Source organism: Budorcas taxicolor, chromosome 25, assembly GCF_023091745.1.
Source record: "Budorcas taxicolor isolate Tak-1 chromosome 25, Takin1.1, whole genome shotgun sequence".
Lineage (NCBI taxonomy): Eukaryota > Metazoa > Chordata > Mammalia > Artiodactyla > Bovidae > Budorcas > Budorcas taxicolor.
This window is the reverse complement of record NC_068934.1, coordinates 12,971,277-12,994,942: the sequence shown is the minus strand read 5'-3', so window position 1 is coordinate 12,994,942 and position 23,666 is coordinate 12,971,277. Positions and strand designations below refer to the sequence as shown.

At 39.6% G+C, this 23,666-nt stretch overlaps 1 protein-coding gene across 1 annotated transcript; it reads right to left on the bottom strand.

Moving 5' to 3' along the window:
- Nucleotides 1-109: 109 nt before the first annotated feature.
- On the bottom strand, nt 110-23,551 carry CCDC90B (coiled-coil domain containing 90B). Its single transcript, XM_052661773.1, has 9 exons — nt 23,143-23,551; nt 10,627-10,746; nt 8,508-8,611; nt 6,748-6,849; nt 5,661-5,702; nt 5,497-5,568; nt 5,344-5,397; nt 3,345-3,459; nt 110-531 (listed from the first exon to the last, which is right to left on the bottom strand). Exons 1-9 carry the CDS (start codon nt 23,222-23,224, stop codon nt 476-478), a joined length of 747 nt encoding a protein of 248 aa, XP_052517733.1. The 5' UTR covers nt 23,225-23,551; the 3' UTR covers nt 110-475.
- Nucleotides 23,552-23,666: the final 115 nt, after the last annotated feature.

Here is a 23,666-nt window from a genome sequence, read left to right as displayed (position 1 = left end):
TTCATCACCAAAAAAACCCAGCTCTAGTTATATGATAAGGTGCTTTTAAAATCCAAACAACTTTATTATTGTATATATTTTATATGAATACAGTATCAAGCATGTGGGCTTGGGAATAGTTTTCAGATCTGCAACAGATATGAAAGAAACCCTGTATGATGTACAGTTCAAGTAAACATACGAAAAAACTAGTTCAGTTTCTATGAGCTATCAAAAGCATAAAGACAAAAGCCCTATCACAAATCAATCAAGTCCGGAATGGCCTCTTTCAACATAATAAAGACATACATGAAAAACAAAGACAAAATACACCTTTCCATTCTAAAGTATTTCCTTTTAGTCCATATGTACTTTAAATAATCGTGTATTTGGTTCCTACTGTAACTTTAAATGTTCAGAGTAAATCCATCCAGGCAGTGTTCCAAGAGTCAAAGCAGCAGGAGTAGGAGCATGCACAGCTTCAGCAGCTCCACTGTTATTTCCAGAGTCGATAGAATCCCAATGCTATTGCCAGGCAAGTAAACACTGAGGCTGTGAAGAGAAGAAGCCGTGTTATAGGTCATGCATTTGAGGTTATCCTGCAGAGACAAACAGAATAATGTCATTTTCAAGTTAATTTGAAAGCAAAAAAAAAAAAAAAATCAGGAAATCCAGCCAATTTTCTACCTTAGGTTTTTCATCCCCTAGAAAATTAAGCTAACGATAAAGGATATCCATTAGGGCATGATTAATACCAATTCTTCTTCGAAGCTTCCTATATTTTACATAAGGATGACAGTAATTTAAAAGTATGGATGGTACGTCCATTAGAATCTATAAACAGTGTTTCAAGTCATTATTAATATTACCATTATTAACAATACTACTTTAAATAATTACAAATTAATTTTAGATATAATTTTTAAGTGAAAAACTTTCCTTGCCGACATTAAAAAATTAAGTCATTAAGCTAGAACAGACATCCACATATCCATAAGACAAATTCAATTCTTAAAAGTACATTAAAAGTGATTTCATAATTATTAAAAATTTATTAAGAAAAATGAATTTTTAATGAAAACTCTTCAAAAACAACTCAGTGAGGTAGAAGAAAAGGCAGAAAAAACACCAGACTTTTAAAATAGTTCATACCACCTGTTGTCTGTGTTACATCACTCTAAACAGAAAACCTTTCTGTTTTCAAGGTGGTGAATCTGGGTGAGGCTTTTGGACTCCCTAGTTTTTTAGTTTGTTTAAAAAGCCATGATTTTAGAGACTCTGAGATGAAAAGGAAACTTCAATATTAAAGACATAAGAAACAGCCATTCTTAGTAAAGCTATTCTATTTTTAATGTGTAAATTAATTATATATTATCCCATTTGATCCCACTACTAAAACTTGGTTAATGACAAGAGTTCCCTAATTTTAAGGAATGGGATTAGGTCTAAGTCACAATGGGAAGCTGGACATTTGAGGAGAAAGAGTAACACTTAAAGAATTTCTTGCCTTGTCGTCACTGGTCAATTACACATTCTCTCATTTGATCCTGCTGCTATTTACCGTGGTCCAGGTAGTGTGCTGAAGAATTCCATATATTACCTTATTTAGCCATAATTAAAACCCTGTGAAGTTGGTGACAGAATTCCCGTCGTATAGATGAGGCAACAAGCTCAGAGCTGTACTGTGAGCAAGCAGTGGAAGCAGGACTCAAGGCTGTGTGTCCCTGACTCTAAAGTAGTTGCTGTTGCTTAAAAAGAGCAGTGCCTTCAGAACAAGTAGTTGTAAATCCTCAGTGAAAAAAGGAAAGGAACATAACTTAGGAAATCTAACTTTCTAAACAGACTTGCTGATTTCTTTTCCCACCGCCACTAAGTCTGTTAGTCTGCCTCGTGTATGTCCACTACTGAATGAAAAGCTTTCTGGAGACCATCACCATGCTCAGACTAACTGCGACACTGAGTAGGTAAATACACTAGAAGAAGCTGAGTGGAACAGAAGCTCTTCCTAATGGGGTGCTTCGAGATCTATTTTCAAAGTGGGAAAGATCACTCCAAACCAGGCTGATCTGGAATTTCCCCTGAGCATTACTACTCAACAGATCTCTGGTTCCAGAGACTTTTGCTATGGTTTTTGAAACTCATTTTAGCCTTAGAATCCTTTTCTTCAAATAGATCTTCAGCAGAAGCCCAATAGTTGAAAAAGGCAGAAACTAAGTCATTCAAGTTGAGGAGAAGAAGGGGGTGTGGAGGTGAGCATCATCAGTAGGGGGCTGGGGGCTTCATCTTTACTCCTGCTGTTGCTCCAATATAATGAGTGCCTGCCCAGAAAAATCACTGATGCTATAAAGCAGCGATTTTATTTTGGACAACAATAACATAAAATCTTTAAAGTGTGTATTTTTTGATCCCAGTTTTTAGATGTGCATAAGCAATTAATTATATAGAAATTCTAGCATGAAGGCACAAGGATGTAATGTGTGTATGTGTATTTATTCACACATGTACATGGCTATTTGGTGCAATATTATTTTTAATAATGAAAACTTCAGAGCAGAATGTCTATAAATAGCTATTTAGGTAAATTACGGTATTTTCATATTATACAATACTACGATTTCTAGTAAAAAGATATCTATGTATTCTTATGGAAACATGTTCAAGACATTTGGTTAAATTTTTTAAAAGTTGTAGCCTGTAGAATATCATCTAGTTACTATTTTTAAAATCTATACTGTTCACATACAGAAGGAAAAGCCTAGGAAAGATATATACTACTAATAGTAAATACATATGGGGAGGAGAAGGCTTTCATTTTTACTATATTGCCTTTGAATTATACGACCAATTTAGGATGAAAATATATTACTTTTTTATAAAAAAGAAAAATACTATTCGAGGGCTTTCTTCCTAACTCCTTGGGGCTCTATAAATTGGTCAGGTCACAAGGTTCTTGAGGAACTCAGTATGTGACACACTAATTCTGGGCAGTATCCCTGCTTCCTCAGTTGGATTCAAGAATGGAGGTAATTTCTACCCCTTTGTTTGCTGTGGTATTTAATAGCCCGTATCTATTTTGGTGATCTGTACCTAAAAAATACTCATTTTTTTTCATCGTGGAATACCTAGTTTAATCTTTGTATCATTTTGTATGGCTGTTTGTGTTTCTTTGATTTCTGTACACTTTTTCCTACTCAGAAGATACAGAGCTGCCTATTAAACTTATATTTTCCAAGCACTGCAGGGGACCAAACAATAAATCTGTTAAAGCTCCTCATTTTGTGTCACAGGGCTACCTTGGGAGGTAGGAGCGAATAGGTCTGAAAATCAAATGATAGCAATTCCTTTCTCTGACAACACAGTCTTACCTGCAAGATAACGAATTGTCTCAAGCTTGTTGGATTCCATCAGGGTTTTTAAAGAAGCAATTTCAGTGTCAATTTTGTTACCAGTCTCTGAAATAATACCTCTGGTTTTGGTATCCTGTAGTAATTAAGAATGAGATAATTAGATTTTGTCTCTGTGTATCATGGACAGAAATGTTGACTTTAGAAACCCTCATTTAGGGGCTAATTTTGTGTTAACAAAAGTTTTAAGTGGGGAAACATAGCTTAAAAAAAGCACAGCGATATAAAAACTACATGAACATTATAAACTGACAAAAACTATTCCTTTTACTTTGATATTTAGAGACTACTAGGATTATCACATTCTGGGCACATTCCACTAAAAACCTCACAGAAGTTACAGGCATACCTCATTTTACTACATTTAGCAAATTCTGCATTTTTTAAAAAAACAGATTGAAGGTTTGTGGCAACTTTGAGGCAGGTAGGTTTATCAGCACTATTTTTCCATAAGTATTTGCTCACTTCATGTCTCTGTGTCACATTTTGGTAATTCTCACAATACTTCAAACATTTTCGTTATTACTATATTTATTGTGATTTGTGATCAGTGACTTTTGACGTTATTATTGCAAAAAGATTACTACTCGGTAATGGCTCAGAAGATAACCAGTTAACATCTTTTTAGTGATTCTTATTTTTTAATTAAGGTATGGATATTGTTTATTGAGAGATAATGCATACTTAATAAATACAGTATAGTGTAAATGTAAATTTTATAAGATCTGGGAAACTGAAAAATTGCTATGACTCACTTTTTTACAATATTTGCTTTATTGCTGTGTCTGGAACTGGACTTGGAGTGTCTCTAAGGTATGCCTGTATTTGAGACCTAAATATACAAGGATAAACTAAGAAGCAAAAATGTCAGTCACAGAACTATCACTTTATGGGTATAAAGTCCTTAAGATATAATAGTTAAAACTTTAAGTATCTTTTACAAAAGGAAAAACCAACCAGATTTATGGTAAACTGACACCAATATTAAAGACCATGGCAGATACGCTTGTTAACACTGAATGTTTCATGCACAGGGGCTAATAAAGGGTAGGAAAAGAAGGTGATACTTAGAGCTCAGAAATTAGCTGTGAGAGAATTTGATTTCATCTCCTCTACCTGGCCAAGAAGTTAGAGAAGGGAACAAACAGACTGCTTGGAAAGGCAAATGGTACCTGTACTTCTACTGAATTATAATCAAGAATGATGTCTCTCATGTTAGAATGTAGACCAAGTACCTTATAACTTTTAAAAAAGCAAAGGACTAGGCTGAGTCAGAAAGCTAGGTTTTATTCAGCCATAGAGATTAAGTAATGTATTACAGTTTAGGATTACTGAGAGATAAACAGTATTTATGAGCATGGAGTTTCGAATCCATGTTCACGTCCTGGCTCTACCACTTACTAGCTCTGTGACCTTTACCTCTCAAGGCCTCACTTTCCGAACTGGTAAAATGGGAGTAAGAGTGCCTGCCTCACCAAGAGGTTGATACAATAACTAAATAAATAGAAAGTAAGTAAAGTAGGATCTAACATATAATAAGCACTCAATAAATATTTACTTAAAAAATAATGTAAGAGAACTACTTGAATCTAGTACTTAACTTAAATACTATGACTCCTTTTCTTTTTGAAAAAGAGTTCTCTTCCATGTAAAAATAGTTGAAAAAAAAGTGCTCCCTGGAAAGCTTGATTCCGAGTCACAAGTCACAGCTCCAGTACTACCACCCACCTAGCGGCAGCTTCCCCCGAAGTACTGGTTACCTCTAGTAGCAGTGATGAGGAAATGACGGGCTGTATAGGGCCAGCTTGTTCAAGTCCTGACTTACAGAGTGACACACGTGATGGGAGCTACATAGTGATACACGTGAGGGTAGCTACACAGTGACACTCGTGAGAGTGACTCGTGTGAGGGCAGCATGACAGCTGTAGGAAAACAGAGGAACTGTTACCCAGTAGCTTACATTTCTGGTAAATTCTGTGGTTGCTTCCATAAGTTTCTTTTCTTGATCTGTAAACTAAAGGATATGACTTATCAGGAGGTTGGAGAAAAAAAAAAACTAAATGGAATTTAAAAGGAGTAAGTGACCAAAAAAGTACATTTAAAAGCACATTACCATATCTGTTACTCTGCTCCTTTCTAGGTTGATATCCAGTTTGTTATCTGCTCTGATTCGACTAGTTTCATTCTTTAAAAGAAAATAAAAATATTTTAAAAGTGATTTTGTCATGAATATCTGAAATTTACATATTCTGAAGTGGGGAAAAAAGTTTCACTTACTATCAGTTGCTGTTTAACTTGTTCTAATTCAATTTTCATTTTCTAGGTATAAAGAAAGATCACACACAATTGGTGTTAAACCAAAAGTCCATATGATTTATCAAAAACAATCAGAAACCCTGCAAAAGCAAAAATTGGACAATCTATGGATTTCTAATATAAAATCTGATTATAAATAAAGAAAAAAAAACTAATAGTTCATCTTATTAGAAAATAATATGAACAAGACATTCAGTTCAGTTCAGTCACTCAGTCGTGTCCGACTCTTCGACATTAGAAAATGTTTTTATGTTTTAATATAGAAGTCCCACCAATCAATGCGGGAATATGTCCCAAGACCCCCAGTGGAAGCCTGAAACCTTGACTAGTACTGAAAGCTATGTGCATATGTGCATACTATGTTTTTTTCTTACATTAACTGGTGGGTAGCATACACAGTGTGAATACTCTGGACAAAGAGATAATTCATGTCCTGTGGGGATGAAGCAGGATGGTGAAAGATATTCTCCTACTCAGAAGAGTGTGCAATTTAAAACATATGAATTGTTTATTTCTGGAATTTTCTACTTAATGTTTTCAGATTGTGTTGACTACACATAACCACAACTGTGGAAAGCAAAAATGCAGATAAACAGGGACCTACTGTAGTCTGCTTTAAAAAAAAGTAGGCTGATATTCTAGTATTTTAGGCTAGTGGGCAACAAAGTTCTGACTGAATTACAGAAACATTTTTCTTTTAAGTGACAAAAATAATTATAGAACCCTCCCTCACCCCAAGCCACATTACTCTCAGCTCTGAAATCATTATTCTAAACCACACTAGAAATTTTGTAAAATATGTACCTCAAAGATTTCCTCCTTTATGTGACCCATATAAAATACAACTCTCTTTTTTTAAAAAAAACTATTCTTTAAGTATGCAAAACACTGACTTATACATAGGAAGATTAGGTATGGTTAAACACGTAGTAGACTTTTACCTGAAACTTATTTAATAACCACATGAAACTGTTTTGGAGTCATATTCACCAAGTAGAATACTTGTGAAATCAGTATTTTATTATTAATAAATTGAGACTTGTGTCACCTGGTTCTCTGCTCGCAGATTTGCAAATTCACTTTTCTCTAGGATGACCATATCTTTCCTGATGGAGTCCAAATGAGCCATGAGCTGTTGTACTGTTATTTCCTGAAATGCAAAATTAAAATTATCTATCTAGTGATCTATATAATACCATCCCCTTACATGGAACTTCATGAAACTTAAAAGTGGGGTGCTCTCTGTCCTGCTTCTAATGTCTGTGCCAGAAGCTTTCTCTTTTTATACTTTAATAAAACTCTGCCACACACAAACACGCACACAAAATTATCTTTCTACAAGGTATACTGTTGCTTGGCTAAGTAAAAAAAATTTAAGCATATGAAACCTATATATCTGAGACAGCAAAATGAAAAGCAGGAGATTCAAGGAGGAGGATTCCCCAGTGAAGAGAAACTAATGTCTAGGTCTTTTCAATGAAAGAATCCCAATAAATTGCTTACTTAACCTCTAAGAGTTCTTCAACAAATAATCTTGTTTATTTGAAAAATATCTATGTGGGAAGATATCTCAGATATCTATCTAAGCAGGGCAGTGTGGCTCCAATGAATGTTCGGATGTGCAGAAGTTTTGCTTTAAATAGTATTCCTATATAGAAGTATTTTTCTTTATGTACAGTTGACATCCCTGACTAGTACCATCCTTAACTGTCATCTCTTATACAATTCTGCTTGAAATATGAACGAGGGGCACTTCCCTGGTGGTCCAGTGGTTGAGAATCTGCCCTGCAGTGTGGGGCGACATGGGTTCGATCCCTGGTCAGGGAACTAAGACCTCCCATGCCTTAGGGCAGCTAAGCCTGTGTGCCACAACTACTGAGCCTGTGCACTGCAACTAAGACTGGACACAGCTAAATAAATAAATACTTAAAAAAAAAGAAATATTAAGGAGAATTACCTCAAAAGTCATACAGAAGAGGCTTCAAGGGGCTGTCAGTCTTGTTCCCCCAAAATATGATTATGAAGGATTTCTAAGGCATTAACTATATTATTATTTTTGTTTTAATCTTTAATAAACATTTTACTACAGAATAAATATACTTATTCTGTATTAATATAATAAAGAATAGTAAGGAGAGATAAAAAAAGATCACTTCCTAAGGGATCAATGCAAAGAAATAGAGGAAAACAACAGAGTGGGACAGCATCTTAGCCAGGTGATATATGAAGTCCTTCCCAGCCATGCAGGGCTTCTCCTGCAATGCAGGAGACCTGGGTCCGATCTTTGGGCCGGGAAGATCCCCTGGAGAAGTGGTATGGCTACCCACTCCAGTATTCTTGCCTGGAGAATTCCATGGACAGAGGGGCCTGGATTGGACAGTCCATGGAGTCCCAAAGAGTCGGACACGACTGAGTGACTCACACTTCCCTGTCATGTAAGTCCCTTCCAGCTCTCCAAGTTTGTGAAAATTAGCCAGAACACACACACGACTGCAGTCAAGTGGTCAGCTCCTCTTCTGTGGTGGGCTTCTATGGGGAAAAGCTTGTTTCACTAACCGTCTACCACCATCTCATGACTCAAATAAAATAATTACCTTACACAATGAAAGATCTGACATTTCATTCTGTGTGTTACCATAATTTTGTGATGACCATTCTAACTCCTCAATTTCTCTGGATACTGACTTTACTAAAGGATTCTGGTCCCTTTAGAGAGAACAATAAGGAAGATGCAGGTGTGTACAGAAGGTGGGTTATGAAAGATTATCTTAATGAGACTATCAGAAGTGATAAAAATGGAAATATTACCTGCTGAGCTTGAGTGACCATCTCCTTATAGATAGTATCGAGGCTGACATTTGATAAAGTGGTTAATGCTGATACAATGGTTTCTGCTTGTGCTTTGTCAAATCCTATAAACAGCAAATAGGTATTTATTTTTTTTAATAAGTGCACATCCATCTCAAATAGACTTCCATCATTTAAATTTTCATAAAGTTGACTCTTGAACAACATGGATTTGAACTGACTAGGTCCACTTAAGGCTTCCCTGGTGGCTCAGAGTTAAAGCGTCTGCCTGCAGTGCGGGTGACCTGGGTTCCATCTCTGGGTTGGAAAGATTCCCGGGAGAAGGAAATGGCACCCCACTCCAGTATTCTTGCCTGGAGAATCCCATGGATGGAGGAGCCTGGTGGGCTACAGTCCACGGGGTCGCAAAGAGTCAGACACGACTGAGCGACTTCACTCACTTAGGTCCACTTAGATGCAGATTTTTCTCAATAGTAAATACTAACATACCACACAATCTGTGGTCGGTTGAACCCATGGATGAGGAATTGTGCCACTATAAAGTTACAGGCAGATTTTCAACTGCTCAGGCGGTTGGTGTCCCTAACCTCTGTGGTGTTCAAGGGTCAACTGAATCCTTTTGAAAAGACAAAAAGGTTATAATTAAAAACCAACAGATTATACCAAGTTACTCTCTAAAAGCACTCTCCAATTTTAATTCCACTGATCCATTTCCCCATATCTACATCAACATTGGTATTACTGGTCTTTTTTCTTTTTTTAGTATATAATTGGTATAAAAATGGTATTGCATTGTTATTTTTATACTTAAAAATTGCATTTAAATATCTTTACACATGGGCTTCCCTGGTAGTTCAGCTGGTAAAGAATCTACCTGTAATATAAGAGACCTGGGTTTGATCCCTGGGTTGAGAAGATCCCCTGGAGAAGGGATAGGCCACCCACTCCAGTATTCTTCTGGGTTTCCTGGGAGGCTCAGACAGTAAAGAATTTGCCTGCAATGAAGGAGACCTGGGTTCGATCCCTGGGTGGGGAAGATCCCCTGGAGGAAGGCATGGCAACCCACTCCAGTATTCTTGCCTGGAGAATCCCCATGGACAGAGGAGCCTGGAGGGCCACAGTCCATAGGGCTGCAGAGTCAAACACAGCTGAGCGACTAAGCACCACAGCACATCTTTTCATACATTTATTTTTCTGTGAGCTATTGATGGCCTCTGTCCATTTTTCTATAAAACTGCTTAACTTTTCTTACTGATTCATATGAATTCTTTGTATATTAAAGCAAAAGGCTCATTGTCACATGTGTTGCTAACATTTTTAACCTTATAGATATCCTTTGATACACAGATTTAAATATTTCTGTGGTCACATGTCTTTACTTTCATTGCCTTTCAGTCTTATGTCTTGCTTCCTTACTCTATAAAAGTCTAAAAATATTTCTATAATATTTTTTAGTTTTTTCTTTTACATTTAGCTTTTAATCGATCTAGAATTTATTTTCTGTAAAGAAATGTATTCCAATAGCCAGTCATTTATCACAACTCATTTACTGAAGTCCCTCCTTTCCCTAATTTGTATGCCTTTTTTATTGCTTTCTAAGATATATATACACACACACCTTACAATGATATATATATTCATATATGCTTACACACTCATTTCTGAATGTCACTTTATTCCTTTAAGTCAACTCTTCTATTCCTATAGTATCACATACTTTAAGTAACTGTTTTGATATCTGGTAATTTTTTGTGACTGTTCTTTGATTTTTTAAATTTTTAATAGAAAATAAAAATGTTTTTTTTTTCTGTTGTGTTTGTACTTCCACATAAACTTAATATCAGCCTAGAAACAGTGGTTGTTTTTTGTAAATAATTGGAATTATTCTGTACACATAATCTTATATAATGCTGTTTAATCTGAACATATCTTGAGCATTTCTCTTTTCAGTAAATATTCTTTAAGTTATACCATTTTCATGACTAAAATAGTATACTTATGGACAGGTTTTATATTTAAATAATGACTTGTAATGGTTGATAACAGTCATATTGTCTTGACTAGGTAATCTATTATGAGTGTTAACATTCTCCTTTCAAGAGGGATCCACGTTTCTCACCATGAGCTTCCAAGTCCAGAACCAATGCATGTGTATCAAAAGTTAATTTCCTTTGTTCTAAAGGAGTTATGTCCACTCGCCTCATATCATATCCTTCCTTGGTTGTGGTGGTGAAGAAGTCTGAAAAGAGAATTATTTCTCTGTAGTGACAGAAGCATCACACTCTAGCTTCTACAGCATTTCCCCCCGTAAACCTATAATATAGTTCCAGCTCTTCTGCTCAGGAATTCTGTAATTTAAAGCAAGGTAACTCCTGAGTCCACTGTTCTTTTATCTGAAAAGTCTCCAACATTATTCTGTACCTAGAAAACAATCAATAAATGTTTTCTTTTAGTATTCTGAAATTTTAAGAGTCAGTTTAACATCATAATATAATATACATCAAGGACTTCGGATATTACTGCCACGAAAGTGCCCAACTCTCCTCAGTGCAGAAGTCTGTCACAGAGCTATGATAATTGTTTAAACATATGTCCCCATCTAAAGTAGTTTTCTATCCTCCCACTCTTAAATATCCACATTTTATTTCCTACACAGTTCTTAGTTCTAATTGGAAATTATCTTATTTACCGTTTGTCACTCTGAAACAAAATGTCAGCTCCATGAGGCCTCGACTGTTTCTCACTACTGTATCTCTAGTACCTAAAACTGGAGAAGGAAATGGCAACGCACTCCAGTATTCTTGCCTAGAAAATCCCATGCACAAAGCCTGAGCCTGCTGGGCGAAGTCCATGGGGCTGCAAAGAGTCAGACACGACTTAGCAGCTGAGCACAGTACCTAAAACAGTGCTTGGCAAATAGTTGGGTCATGACATTTTACTGTTGAATCAGTCAGTGAACTGGATTTAAAATCCTGGCGTATTTCGTGGTATCAACAGAAAAGACCTAAGAAGTTTTTCTTAGCTTTGAAATAAATGTCCTATTTCAATAAACTCTCAATTTTTAACCTAGACACAAAATGGTCCTGTTTTACCTACTGCTGATGATTTTATTAAAAAGTGAACTCTGACCATACAAAACTTTATTGCTATTATTATGTATTAAGTAAAATAACTGCTAATTAGCATAAACACCAGTTAAACACAAGGTACTATGCTAGATACTTTATATACTACCAAGGCAAGGTGGTATTATCCTTCTTTTTAGATAAGAAGATCAAGTCTAGGAAAAGTAAAGCCTAAGGTTTTGCCTAAGGTCACAGAGTCTCTGGCAGAATTGGGGTTCAGACTGGAAACGCCCTGTTTCCTCATGCTGTCCTTTTTATCCTAAGTCACTTAAGACATCTAGGCACTTAAAAGACAAAGCTGCAACCTCAAGTATCACTTATTCTGCTAGTACAGTGTGTGGCAAATGTGATTCCTTCCCATGTATCTTGCCAGTCAAAAAATATCTGAGTGCTAGGCATGTGTTGGGGACAGGGGATGATGAGCAAAACCAGACACAACAGATGTCTTCATTGACTTTGTAGACCGGAAGGCAGGAAACAGATTTTTTCTTTTTTAATCTAAACTCTAAGTTCAAATAATGAAAGAGTAATGTCCAGTCCTTTAGACTAATTCATTCAAGCACTCACATGAGTTCTGGTAACCAGATACAAAAGGAAGCAGATGTAAAGGTGGATCAGTTTGCACGTGTGCACACACACACACACACAGAGACACACATTAGCACAGTGGTCAGCAATCTTCCTGGCTTTGTCTGGAACAGGGGTCCCCAACCCCTAGGCCACGGTCCGGGTGCCAGGCCGTGCGGCAGGAGAGGCAGGTGAGCGAGTGAAGCGTCATCTGTATTTACAGCCTCTCCCCCTGCTCGCGTTACCACCTGAGCTCTGCTCTCATATCGGGGTGGCGTTAGACTCCATCCTCGTAGGAGTGCAAACCCTACTGTGAACTGTGCACGTGAGGGATCTAGGTTCCCTGTGAGAAACTAACACCTGATGATCTGGTGGAGAAGTGAGGCGGTGATGCCAGTGCTGTGGAGCGGCTGCAAATACCGGTTACCATTCACAGCGGCTTGAGTGCACAGAGACCATAATAAGTCAGCTGCCTGCAGACTCATGAAAACCGTATCAGGGAATGGCAGCTGACAGTTAAGCTGCATCTGGTGGCAAGCTTTAAGTCAGAATCCAGGATTCTAGTCCATGCGTGGCCTGTCCATGATTCACCACTTCTGCATTTGATCGTCTTACCTCTTCCTTATCTTCTGAATTTTAAAACGTGTTCATATCTGCTGATTCTTGCATCTGTCAGTTCTAGCTTGGTTTCAAATGGCTGATTTTTCGTCTTCATTATGGGGTGTTCTCTCTTCATTATGATTTTTTCATGCTTGGTGATTTCTGATTGAATGCTACAAAGACTGTTACCTTGTTTGGTGGTGGATATATCTGTATTATAAATATTCTTGAACTTCACTCGGGAAGGCATTGAAATTACTTAGAATTGGTTTGACTTTTCTCCTTACATACATATAAATGTATGTGTATGTGTGTGTGTGTATATATGTGTGTGTGTGTATATATAAATATATGAAACATCCAGGAAGATTAAAAAAAACATCTGGAGAGTGGTAGGTTCTATAATACTGCTACAAAGGTAGGAGAGTAGATACAGGGAACAGGGCGAATGGACGAGAAAACTAGACTGACCCAGACTGTGAGGATCATGGCTTACAGTGCAACGGCATTTAAAGTTTATCCTATAGGCCAGAGGTTCTCAACCTTATTTGTGTATCAGATTCAGCCATGAAGATTTTGAGAGATAAATATACCTAAATAAGTTTTAGAGCTACTTGTGTAGTAGTTTTGAGGTATAGTCCAAGCCTATAATGCTTTAAAATCTTAACAGGCAGGACTAATGCAGTCAGATTTCTAAGTCAAAGCAGCCACTGTTGGTCAAAGTTCTATGAAAACAGTAACAAAATGAACATGCTCTTCAACATTTGTATTGCGTGTGTTTTCTAGCTCTTCAAAGAATCAAAGTGGAATAAAAAACGTAAAACTGAAGCAAACCGTGGAGTCCACACATAGCTGCTGCTCTTCATCCCTCACTCTGACAGTGGTCTGCTTTCTTTCCTAAGTAGTAAACCTGCAGAGGCAGCTGGCTTGTAATATTTTGTGCGGACGTGTGAGTTACGTGTAAATCAGATGCAAAGAAACAGAATCATTTCTTAGACGGCCCAACTGAAGAATATTTATCTTAGGGGAGACATCAAGATAGCAAAATAGAAGAGGGTCGAGCTCACAGAACACACAATTCTCACAAAACACCCACTGAACACTAGCATATCTCACACACTCAAAGTTTCAAGAAAGATCATCATGTAATGTGGTAGGATTAAAGGGGAAGAGAGAGAAAGAGAAAAAGGAATTGGGATGGAACTGGTGCAAGAAAAAAAATTCCCTCCCTCTGGGAACCCCCATCACTGGCTAGGCCATCAGCTGGGACAGAGAGGGTGCTGAGAGGCTCGGGGAAGCAGCAGAGGCCTGCGGAAGGCAGACGGAGCTGGTCCTGGCCACCTCACTGCGCCCCCCAGCCTAAGACACGCATGTGCCGGTGCGCCTGGGGGCGGACAGATTCTGGAGAGGACTGCCCTGTCAGCCCAACGGGGCTGCAGTGTGGTCTGGGTCGCAACTGCCAGTGTGCACAGGATGAAGCCTGGTCTGCCACAGAAGCCCCACGGTAAATCCAAGCGTGAGGGGAGGGGCAGCCTCAGTTTCGGCATGCCCACAGCAGGTGTGGCTCTGACTCGACTAGCGTGGGGAACACACAAGTGCCAGCAGGCTGCCCACACCCAGAGGTAGGGCTGAAATCTGAGCACGTCCCCACAGATGCGTGACTGGCAGACTGATGATGCTGGTGTCTTTGTAAGCTCAGGAGCCAATTACATTAGAAAACTCATTTGCTGAGATGAAAACCAAACTACAGGAATAAACTAAATAATGCAGAAGAACAAAGAAGTGATCTGGAAGATGGAATACTGGAAATCACCCAATCAAAACAGCAGACAAAGGTCAAATGAAGAAAGATGAAAGCAACTTAAAGACCTATGGGATAATATAAAGTATGCCAATCTATGCATTATAAGGATCCCAGAAGGAGAAGAAAGAGAAAAGGGGATTGAAAATGTAGTTGAAAAAATGAAAAAATTATGGCCGAAAACCTCCCAAACCTAAAGAATGAAACAGATATCCAAATACAGGAAGCACAGAGGATCCCAACCAAGATAAACAGACCTACACCAAGATACTTTATAATTAAAATGGCAAAAGTTAAAAAAAGGATTTTAAGGGCAGCATAAGAAAAAGAATTAGGTATAAGGGAACCCCCTTAAGGCTACTGGCTTATTTCTCTGGTGGCAAGACATATTCAAAATAAGGGAAAACCGTGCAACCTAGGATACTCTACCTAGCAGCATTACCATTTAGAATAGAAAGAGAGAGAAAGAATTCCTCAGACAAGCAGAAACTAAAGGAATATAGCAATACTAGACCTATCCTAAAAAGAAAAAAAGTTCCTAAATAGAGAAGCAGGAATCTAGAGAAAAGAGAAGCTCAACACTAGGAAAGTAAATCACTTAAATAAACCAGTACACAGATTAAGAAAAAAAATTTAAGAAAGTGAGAGGGTAACAGGCAGGAAGGCCAGGGGTCTTCAGACAGAGGAAATAGGCTGCAAGTGTCAGACATTTTTTCTCTCTCTTTCAAGCGGCAGGAGGAAACAAAAAGTGTTAGATTTTTTTCCCTTTCTTTACACAAATTTAAAAAGGTTTCTTTTAAATTCTGTATTGCCATAACAACACTTAGTTACACCTGAACTTAACTTTTCTCAAACCTTGAGCTAACCAATGCATTTTTCTTACAAAAATGTTTATCTTAAGCTATTCAACTAAGACTCAGAACCGACTTGACAAACCAGTATGTTTTACTCATGCAAGTGTTCTCTGGAGCTATGTTAGTGGGACTGTATTTGCTTGGAAACCTGCCTTTCTTCAAGATTCATGCCAATCATTTTATGGCCTGGGACAACTCACCTTGTGCCAACGTTATCTCAGAATGCATGCTGTAGGTGAGGGGCCTGGGGCCAGTCTCTGAGTTTTGAGACATTTCCTTTCTCTAATTAGCAGTCTGCTGGTAGCTTAGAACATCCGGCTAAAGACTAGCAGGGGGGCACTCTTTCTGCCCTCTTCTGATGTCTATGTCAGAAGCTTTGTCTATCTCTTTTATACTTTAATAAAACTTTATTACACAAAAGCTCTGAGCTATCAAGCCTCGTCACTGGCCCCAGGGTTAATTCTTCTCCTCCATAGGCCAAGAATCCCGGAGTCTTTCACAGCAACAACCTTTCAAAAGTAACTATAACTACCATGAACAGAAAAGGATAAACATGAAGACATAAAAATAGGACATCAAACACAAAATGTGGGCAAAGGGAGTATGAAAATGTTGATCTTTTAGACCATGTTTGAGCTTATATGACTACCAATCTAAAGCAAGAAGATACAGTAATGGATTAACAAACTTGGAAACCAGGTAACCACAAATCAAAAGCATACAATAGATACGCAAACACCAAGAAGAAAGGTAGTCAAGCATAATACAAAAGAAAACCATCAAGCCACAAAAGGAAACACAAAAAGCAAGAAAGAAACAAATACAAAATCAACTGGAAAACAAGGTTTAAAATGGCAATAAATACATATCTATCAATAATTACCTTGAATGTCAATGGACTAAATGCTCCAATCAAAAGACTTAAGGTTGGCAGACTGGATAATAAAACAAGAACCAACATTATGCTGTCTACAAGAAACCCACTTTAGGGCAAAGACACACACAGATTGAAAGGGTGGGGACGGAAAAAGACACTTCATACAAATGGAAATGACAGGCAGGCGGGAGCAGCAAAACTCCTATCAGACAGAAATGACTTTAAAACAAAGGCTGTAATGAAAGATAAAGGACACTATATGATGATAAAAGGGTCAATATAATAAAGGGATATTACACTAGCTAACATATACACACCCAATATAGGAGCACCTAATACATAAAACAAATACTGTCACAGTCGAGAAACTGGCAGGAGTATAGTAATAGAAGACTTTAACACTGCACTGACATCAGTGGGCAGACCTTCCAGACAGAAAATCACCAAGGCAACAGAGATCCTCAAGAACACAACACAACAGTTAGAAGCAATTGATATCTTTAGGATATTACATCCCCCCCCACACATGATTTTCAAGCACACATGAATATTCTCTAGGACATATTAGGATACAAAGCAAGCCTCAATAAATATAAGAGGATAGAAATTATTTCAAGCATCTTTTTTGATCAATTATGGTAAGAAATTAGCAATCAACCCCAGGGTCGGGGTGGGGTGGCAAGGGGTGGAGAAAAGGAAAAGATTACATGGAGAATAAACAATATGCTACTAAAAAAATAGGTCAACAATGAAATCAAAAGGGAAATATAAAAATACTTGAGACAAACGATAATGAAAACACAACCAAGCAAAATCTATGGATACAGCAAAAGCGGCTCTAAGAGGGAAGTTCACAGAAAAACAGGCCTTCCTCAAAAAAAACAAAAAGAAAGACAAGAAAACAAGAGAAATTTCAAAAAAACTTAAGCCACCACCTGAAAGAATTAGAAAAAGAAGAGCAAACAAAACCTAAAGTCAGTAGGAGGAAGTAAATAATAAAGATCAAAGAAAATGAGGAATTCTCAGGTGGTCCACTGGTTAGAACTCTAACAAGTCATGTGGTGTGGTCAAAACAAGATAAGAATAATCTAAAACAGACAAAACCCCCCAAAAGTTGGTTTTTTGAAAGGATAAACAATATCAACATATCTGGTCAGACTCACCAAGAAGAAAAGGGAGAGGATCCAGATAAACAGAAAAAGAAATGAAAGAGGAGAAATAACAACTGAAACTGCAGAAATACAAAAAACTGTAAAAGAATACTTTGAATAATTATATGCCAATAAATTGGACAACCTAGAAGTGAACAAGTTTCTAGAAACACGGAGCCCCTCAAAACTGAATCAAGAGATAATATGAACAAAACAACTGCTTGAATGTGAATTAGAATGTATAATTAAAAACACTCCCTGCAAACAAAAGTTCAGGATGGGATGGTTACACTGGAGAATTCTACCAAACATACAAAGAAGAACTTACACTGATCCTTCTCAAACTCTTCCAAAAGACTGAAGAAGAGGGAACACTCCAAAGGTCATCCTATGAAGTCACTATCACCCTGATACCAAAACCAGACAAAGACATTACCAAAAAAGAAAATTACAGGCCAGTATCTCTGATGAATATAGATGCAGAAATTCTCAACAAAATATTAGCAAACTGGATCCAACAACACATAAAAGGATCATATATCATGATCAAATTGGTTTCACTCAGGAACACAAAGATGGTCCAACACACACCAATCAATGTACATTTCTTTACACTAACAATGAAATATCAGAAAAGGAAAGTCAGAAAACAGTCCTTTTAAAAGCCGCATCAAAAAAACAAAAACAAAACAAAACTTAGGAATAAACTTGACCAAGGATGTGAAAGAGTTATATGCTGAGAATTATAAAACACTAATAAAACTGAAGGTGATTCAAAGAAATGGAAAGAAACCCCATACTCTTGGATTAAAAGAATATTGTTAAAATGACCATACTATCCAAAGCAATATACAGATTTAATACGATCCCTACCAAATTACCCATGACGTTTTTCACAGAACTAGAACAAATAATTTTAAAATTTATATAGAACTACACACACACACACACCCCCCTCAGAATTGCCAAATTAATCCTGAAGAAAACAAAGCTGGAGGCATAACCCTCTGAGACGTCAAACAATACTATGAAGCTACAGAAATTCCAACGGTGCGGCACTGGCACAGAAACAGACATATGGATCAATGGAGCAGGACACAGAGCCCGGAAATAAACCCACAGCCATATGATGAATTGTCTTTGACAACTGATGCAAGAATACACAACGGGAAAAAGAGTCTTTTCAGCAAGTGGTGTTGGGAAATCTGGTAAATCAATGAAATTAGAACACTCCCTACACAAGAAAATATTCAAAATGGCTTAAAGACTTAAATGTAAGACAAGATACCATTAAACTCCCGGAAAAGAACACAGACAAAACATTTTCTGACAAATTTTATCAGTGTTTTCTTAGGTCAGTCTTCCAAGGCAACAGAAATAAAAGCAAAAATAAACAAGTGGAACCTAATCAAAATTATAAGCTTTTGGAAAAGGAAACCATAGGAAACCATAAACAAACCCTAAACAAACTGAAAAGACAACCATAAACAAAGAAAACCATAAACAAACTGAAAAGACAACCTATGGACTGGAAGAAGAAATCTGCAAATGATGCAACCAACAAGGGATTAATTTCCAAAATACAAACATCTCAAACAACTCAATGGCAAAAATAATAATAATTAAAAAATGTGTGGACGACATAAAGACATTTTCCCAAAGACATACAGATGACCAAAAGGCACAGGAAAGGACATTCAACACTGCTAATTATTAGAGAAGTGCACATAGAAACTACAGGGTATCACCTCACACCAGTCAGGATGGCCATCATCAAAAGCCTACAATAATAAAGGGAGAGGAGAGGGTGTGGAGAATAGGGAACCCTCCTGTGAGTTGGTAGAAGTGTAAACTGGTATAGCCACTGTGGAGGACAGTATGCAGGTTCCTTAAAAAGCTAAAAATAGAGTTACCATATGACCCAGCAATCCCACTCCTGGGCATATACCCAGAGAAAATCAGAATTCGAAAAGATACATGCACCCCAGTATTCTCTGCAGCACTGTTTACAATAGCCGGGATGTGGAAGCAACGTAAATGTCCATCAGCAGAGGAGTGGATAAACAAGATGAGGCAGAGACACACACACGAACAGAATACTACTCAGTCAGAAAAAAGGGACATAGTGCCATTTGCAACAACATGCATTACCTAGAAAATGTCATACCAAGTGAAGACACACACAGGCAAATACTGTATGATATCGCTTATATGTGGAATTTGAGAAAATGGAGCAAATGAACTTATTTATAAAACAGAAATAGGTGTAGAAAAAAAACTTGTGGTTACCAGGGGGGAGAGGGGAAGGATAAATCAGGAGATTGGGATTGACATATACATACTACTATATATAAAACAGATACTATTAAGAACCTACTGTATAGCACAGGGAACTCAGTACTCTATAATGACCTATAGAGTCTAAGAAAGACTGGATATATGTATCGCTATAGGGGCTTCCCAGGTGGTGCTAATGGTAAAGAACCCACCTGCCAATGCAGGAAACTCGAGAGACTCAGGTTTGACCCCTGGCTTAGGAAGATCCCCTGGAAGAGTGCATGGCAGCTCACTCCAGTATTCTTGCCTAGAGAATCCAATGGACACAGGAGCCTGGTGGGGCTACAGTTCACGGGATCACAAAGAGTCAGACACAACTGAAGAGACAGCACACATGCACATGTGTAACTAATCCACTATGCTATACAGCAGAAACTGACACAGCACTGTAAATCAACTATATTCTAATAAAAATGTAAAAAGAATTTTTAAACAAAAAGAGATTATATACAAAACAGAATATTACTCAGCCATAAAAAGTGTGAAATAATGCCATCTGCAGCAACGTGGATGGACCTACAGACTATCACACTAAATGAAGTAAGCCAGAGAAAGACAACTATCATATGCTATCACCCACATGCAGCATCTAATAAATGATACAGACAAACTTACTTACAAAACAGAAACAGGCTCACAGACATGGAATAGAAACTTAAGGGGAATGAGTGTGAGAAGGGATAAATTAAGGGTTTGGCATCAGCAGATACAAATTGCTATGTATAAAATCAAATCAACTAGGTTTCAATAAGAATTTTCAAAACAGAAATAAAGTATAATGGTAAAGAATCTGAAAAAGAACATATAGTATAGATGTGTATATATATAACACCACAGTGGAAACTAACACAACCTTGTAAATCAACTATACTTGAATTAAATTTAAAAATTAAAAAATATTACTAACTTTAGAGTTGCAACACTTCAGTGACATAGCTGATTATTAATATATATTTTTACATGCTGGTCTGTTGACATATGCTTTTCTAGTTCCATCAAGATGATCAGGATTAATATATTAAATAATAAACCAACACAAGATCTATGCGACTGACTTCTTAGGGACAACCAAGAAATCTGTTTTTAGAAGCTCAGTGTTTTTGATGTTCTGCTAAGTAAGAGAAATAGTAATGAACTAGGAAACCAGCACCAGTGGTCACAAAACTTCCACAACATCTTCCTGTGCCTTATTTTATCTTTAAAACGGTAATTCAACTAGATGAAAACTAAGATCCTTCCCTGAGTCAGAGGTCAAGGTTTTCGAATTCCTTGAATACTGACTTGAGGCAAGCTTAAACTACTTGAACATAGTAAACATTAAATAAATATTTGTTTAGTAATGAGGGACCCAAATTATATTAACTCTGAAAGTTTACAAAAAATTGAGACTGGGGTGATTTCCCAGGGTTCAAAAAACATCCGTTTTCTACATCATAATGTGTATGTATGCTAAACTCCATGGGGTCTCAAAAGAGTTGGACATGACTGAGCGACTAAATACACACACAAACTAAATACCTTTGTTCAGTCGCTCAGTCCTGTCCGACTTTTTGCAGCCCAGTGGACTGCAGCAGGCCAGACTTCCCTGTCCTTCACCATCTCTGCAGCTTGCTCAGACTTATGTCCATTGTGTCAGTGATGCCATCCAACCAGCTCATCCTAAGTAAGTACAAATACCGTGCCAAGGACCCTGGGCACTAAACAGCAGTCTTAGAGATGGGGGAGGCGGGGGGGGGGGGGGGGGGGGAGGCGGGGGGGGGGGAGGCGGCAGGGGGGGGGAGGCCGGGGGGGGGGGAGGCGGGGGGGGGGGAGGCGGGGGAGGCGGGGGGGGGGGGGGGGGGGGAGGCGGGGGGGGGGGAGGCGGCAGGGGGGGGGAGGCCGGGGGGGGGAGGCGGGGGGGGGGGGAGGCGGGGGGGGGGGAGGCGGGGGGGGGGAGGCCGGGGGGGGGAGGCGGGGGGGGGGGAGGCGGGGGGGGGGGGAGGCGGTCAATAACTGCAGTCTTGCTGTGTGACTAAAATGAAACGAACAAAACAGCTCAAAGTTGTGGTGCTGGACATCTCAGTTCCCCCTGCACTTAAGATTTAAGGTGAATAGAGAACGCTGAGGTTAGTACGAAGTAACTACTCTGCAGACAACCCCAAAGGGTTTAAAAATTGTGGGGAAAAGATTCTGGAAACGACTCTCAATAAATTCAGTTGTCCAGCACACACTGGTGACAGGCGCACCTGCCCGTCAACCACTGTAGCTTCCCGTGATCACGTTCCTTCTTCTTGAAAGGCGATTGCCAAGTACTGAAAACCACAGCGTAAATAAAGCGTTTGTTGTTCAGTCGCTCAGTCGAGTCTGACTCGTTGCGACCCTACGGGCTGCAGCATGCCAAGCTTCCCTGTCCTTCACCGTCTCTCGGAGTTTGCTCCCGAGTACCGAAAAATATGGTTTTTCCAGTGGTCATGTATGGATGTGAGAGTTAGACTGTGAAGAAAGCTGAGCGCCGAAGAATTCATGCTTTTGAACTGTGGTGTTGGAGAAGACTCCTGAGAGTCCCTTGGACTGCAAGGAGATCCAACCAGTCCATTCTAGAGGAGATCAGCCCTGGCTGTTCCTTGGAAGGAATGATGCTAAAGCTGAAACTCCAGTACTTTGATCACCTCATGCAAAGAGTTGACTCATTGGAAAAGACTCTGATGCTGGGAGGGATTGGGGGCAGGAGGAGAAGGGGACGACCCAGGATGAGATGGCTGGATGGCATCACCGACTCGATGGACGTGAGTCTGAGTATCTCCGGGAGCTGGTGATGGACGGGGAGGCCTGGCGTGCCGCGATTCATGGGGTCGCAGAGAGTCGGACACGACTGAGCGACTGAACTGAACCGAACCGAAAACTACAGCGAAAATAAAGCGGACCTGAAGTGAAACGGGCGCTGTAGATTACCAAATGACCTGGGCTCGAGGTAGGCACCCGAGTAACACAGTCTAAGTTTGAACAAACCGCGAAAGGTGACGGCCCTCTCCGGGCACAAACTACACGCCTGCGAAGGGGCGGGGACGACCAGCCTCCCTTGACAGAGAAGGGTTCAGAGGGACACCTGGCGGGGCTCGAGCGCAAGAGCCAGGCGGGAAGACAGGCCTTCGGAGGCTCGCGCTCCCGTTCTCGGCCCTCGCGCCTCCCGCCTCAACTCCTCGGGGCGAGGCTCAGCAGCCGGGTTGCCAGGCCCCGGAGCGGGCTGGAGAGAGGCGGCGGCACCCTCGCCTTCGTCTCGCCCAAGCCGGCACCACCTCCCCACAGCGAACACAGGCATCGGGCGACACGGTGCCTTTCCTCACCTCTCCGCAGGGCCGGCGAAAAACGCCCACAGGGGCTCAAAACCTCAGAACGCAGGAGCGGCCGAACCCAGCGGCCCCACATTTCACGGGTTTTCCAGCCGGAGGCAGCCGGGTGAGAAGACGGGGCGAATCCCGCTCAGCCTTTCGGGCAACGTAGTTCTGGCGCCAAGAGGATGCCGGGAAATGTAGTTTTCGGCCCGTAGCACCTCCAACGCGCTTCCCAGCACAGGCTCGCACCGCGCCGTCTCGCGAAGTTGGGCCTCTCCACAGACGGACCCGTAGCTCAGCAGCATGGTTTACAGCGGCTCCGCTTCTCTCACCGCCCCACCCCAACCCGTGCACGCCGTTACCGCCCTAAGAAGTGGGATCTTGTTTGAGAACCTCCCGACGCCCGTTCTCTGGCAATGAGGTGTACAGCTAAACGGCCGACTCCCGCCAGAGAGCCAGCGGCCATCACCTCTTTGGGTTAGGGAACGACAGAGTAACGTCCAACCCCGCGGCAACCTGGGACGTGCAGGCCTTGG

What these genes read in the sequence shown, in the direction of transcription:
- CCDC90B (XM_052661773.1), bottom strand. Translation starts at nt 23,224, where the DNA reads ATGTGGGGCCGCTGGGTTCGGCCGCTCCTGCGTTCTGAGGTTTTGAGC. An exon ending in ATCTGCGAGCAGAGAACCAG is followed by an intron (nt 5,703 to 6,747) that starts GTGACACAAGTC and finishes CTTTATACCTAG; the next exon opens with AAAATGAAAATTGAATTAGA. An exon ending in AAGTTAAACAGCAACTGATA is followed by an intron (nt 5,569 to 5,660) that starts GTAAGTGAAACT and finishes TTTCTTTTAAAG; the next exon opens with AATGAAACTAGTCGAATCAG.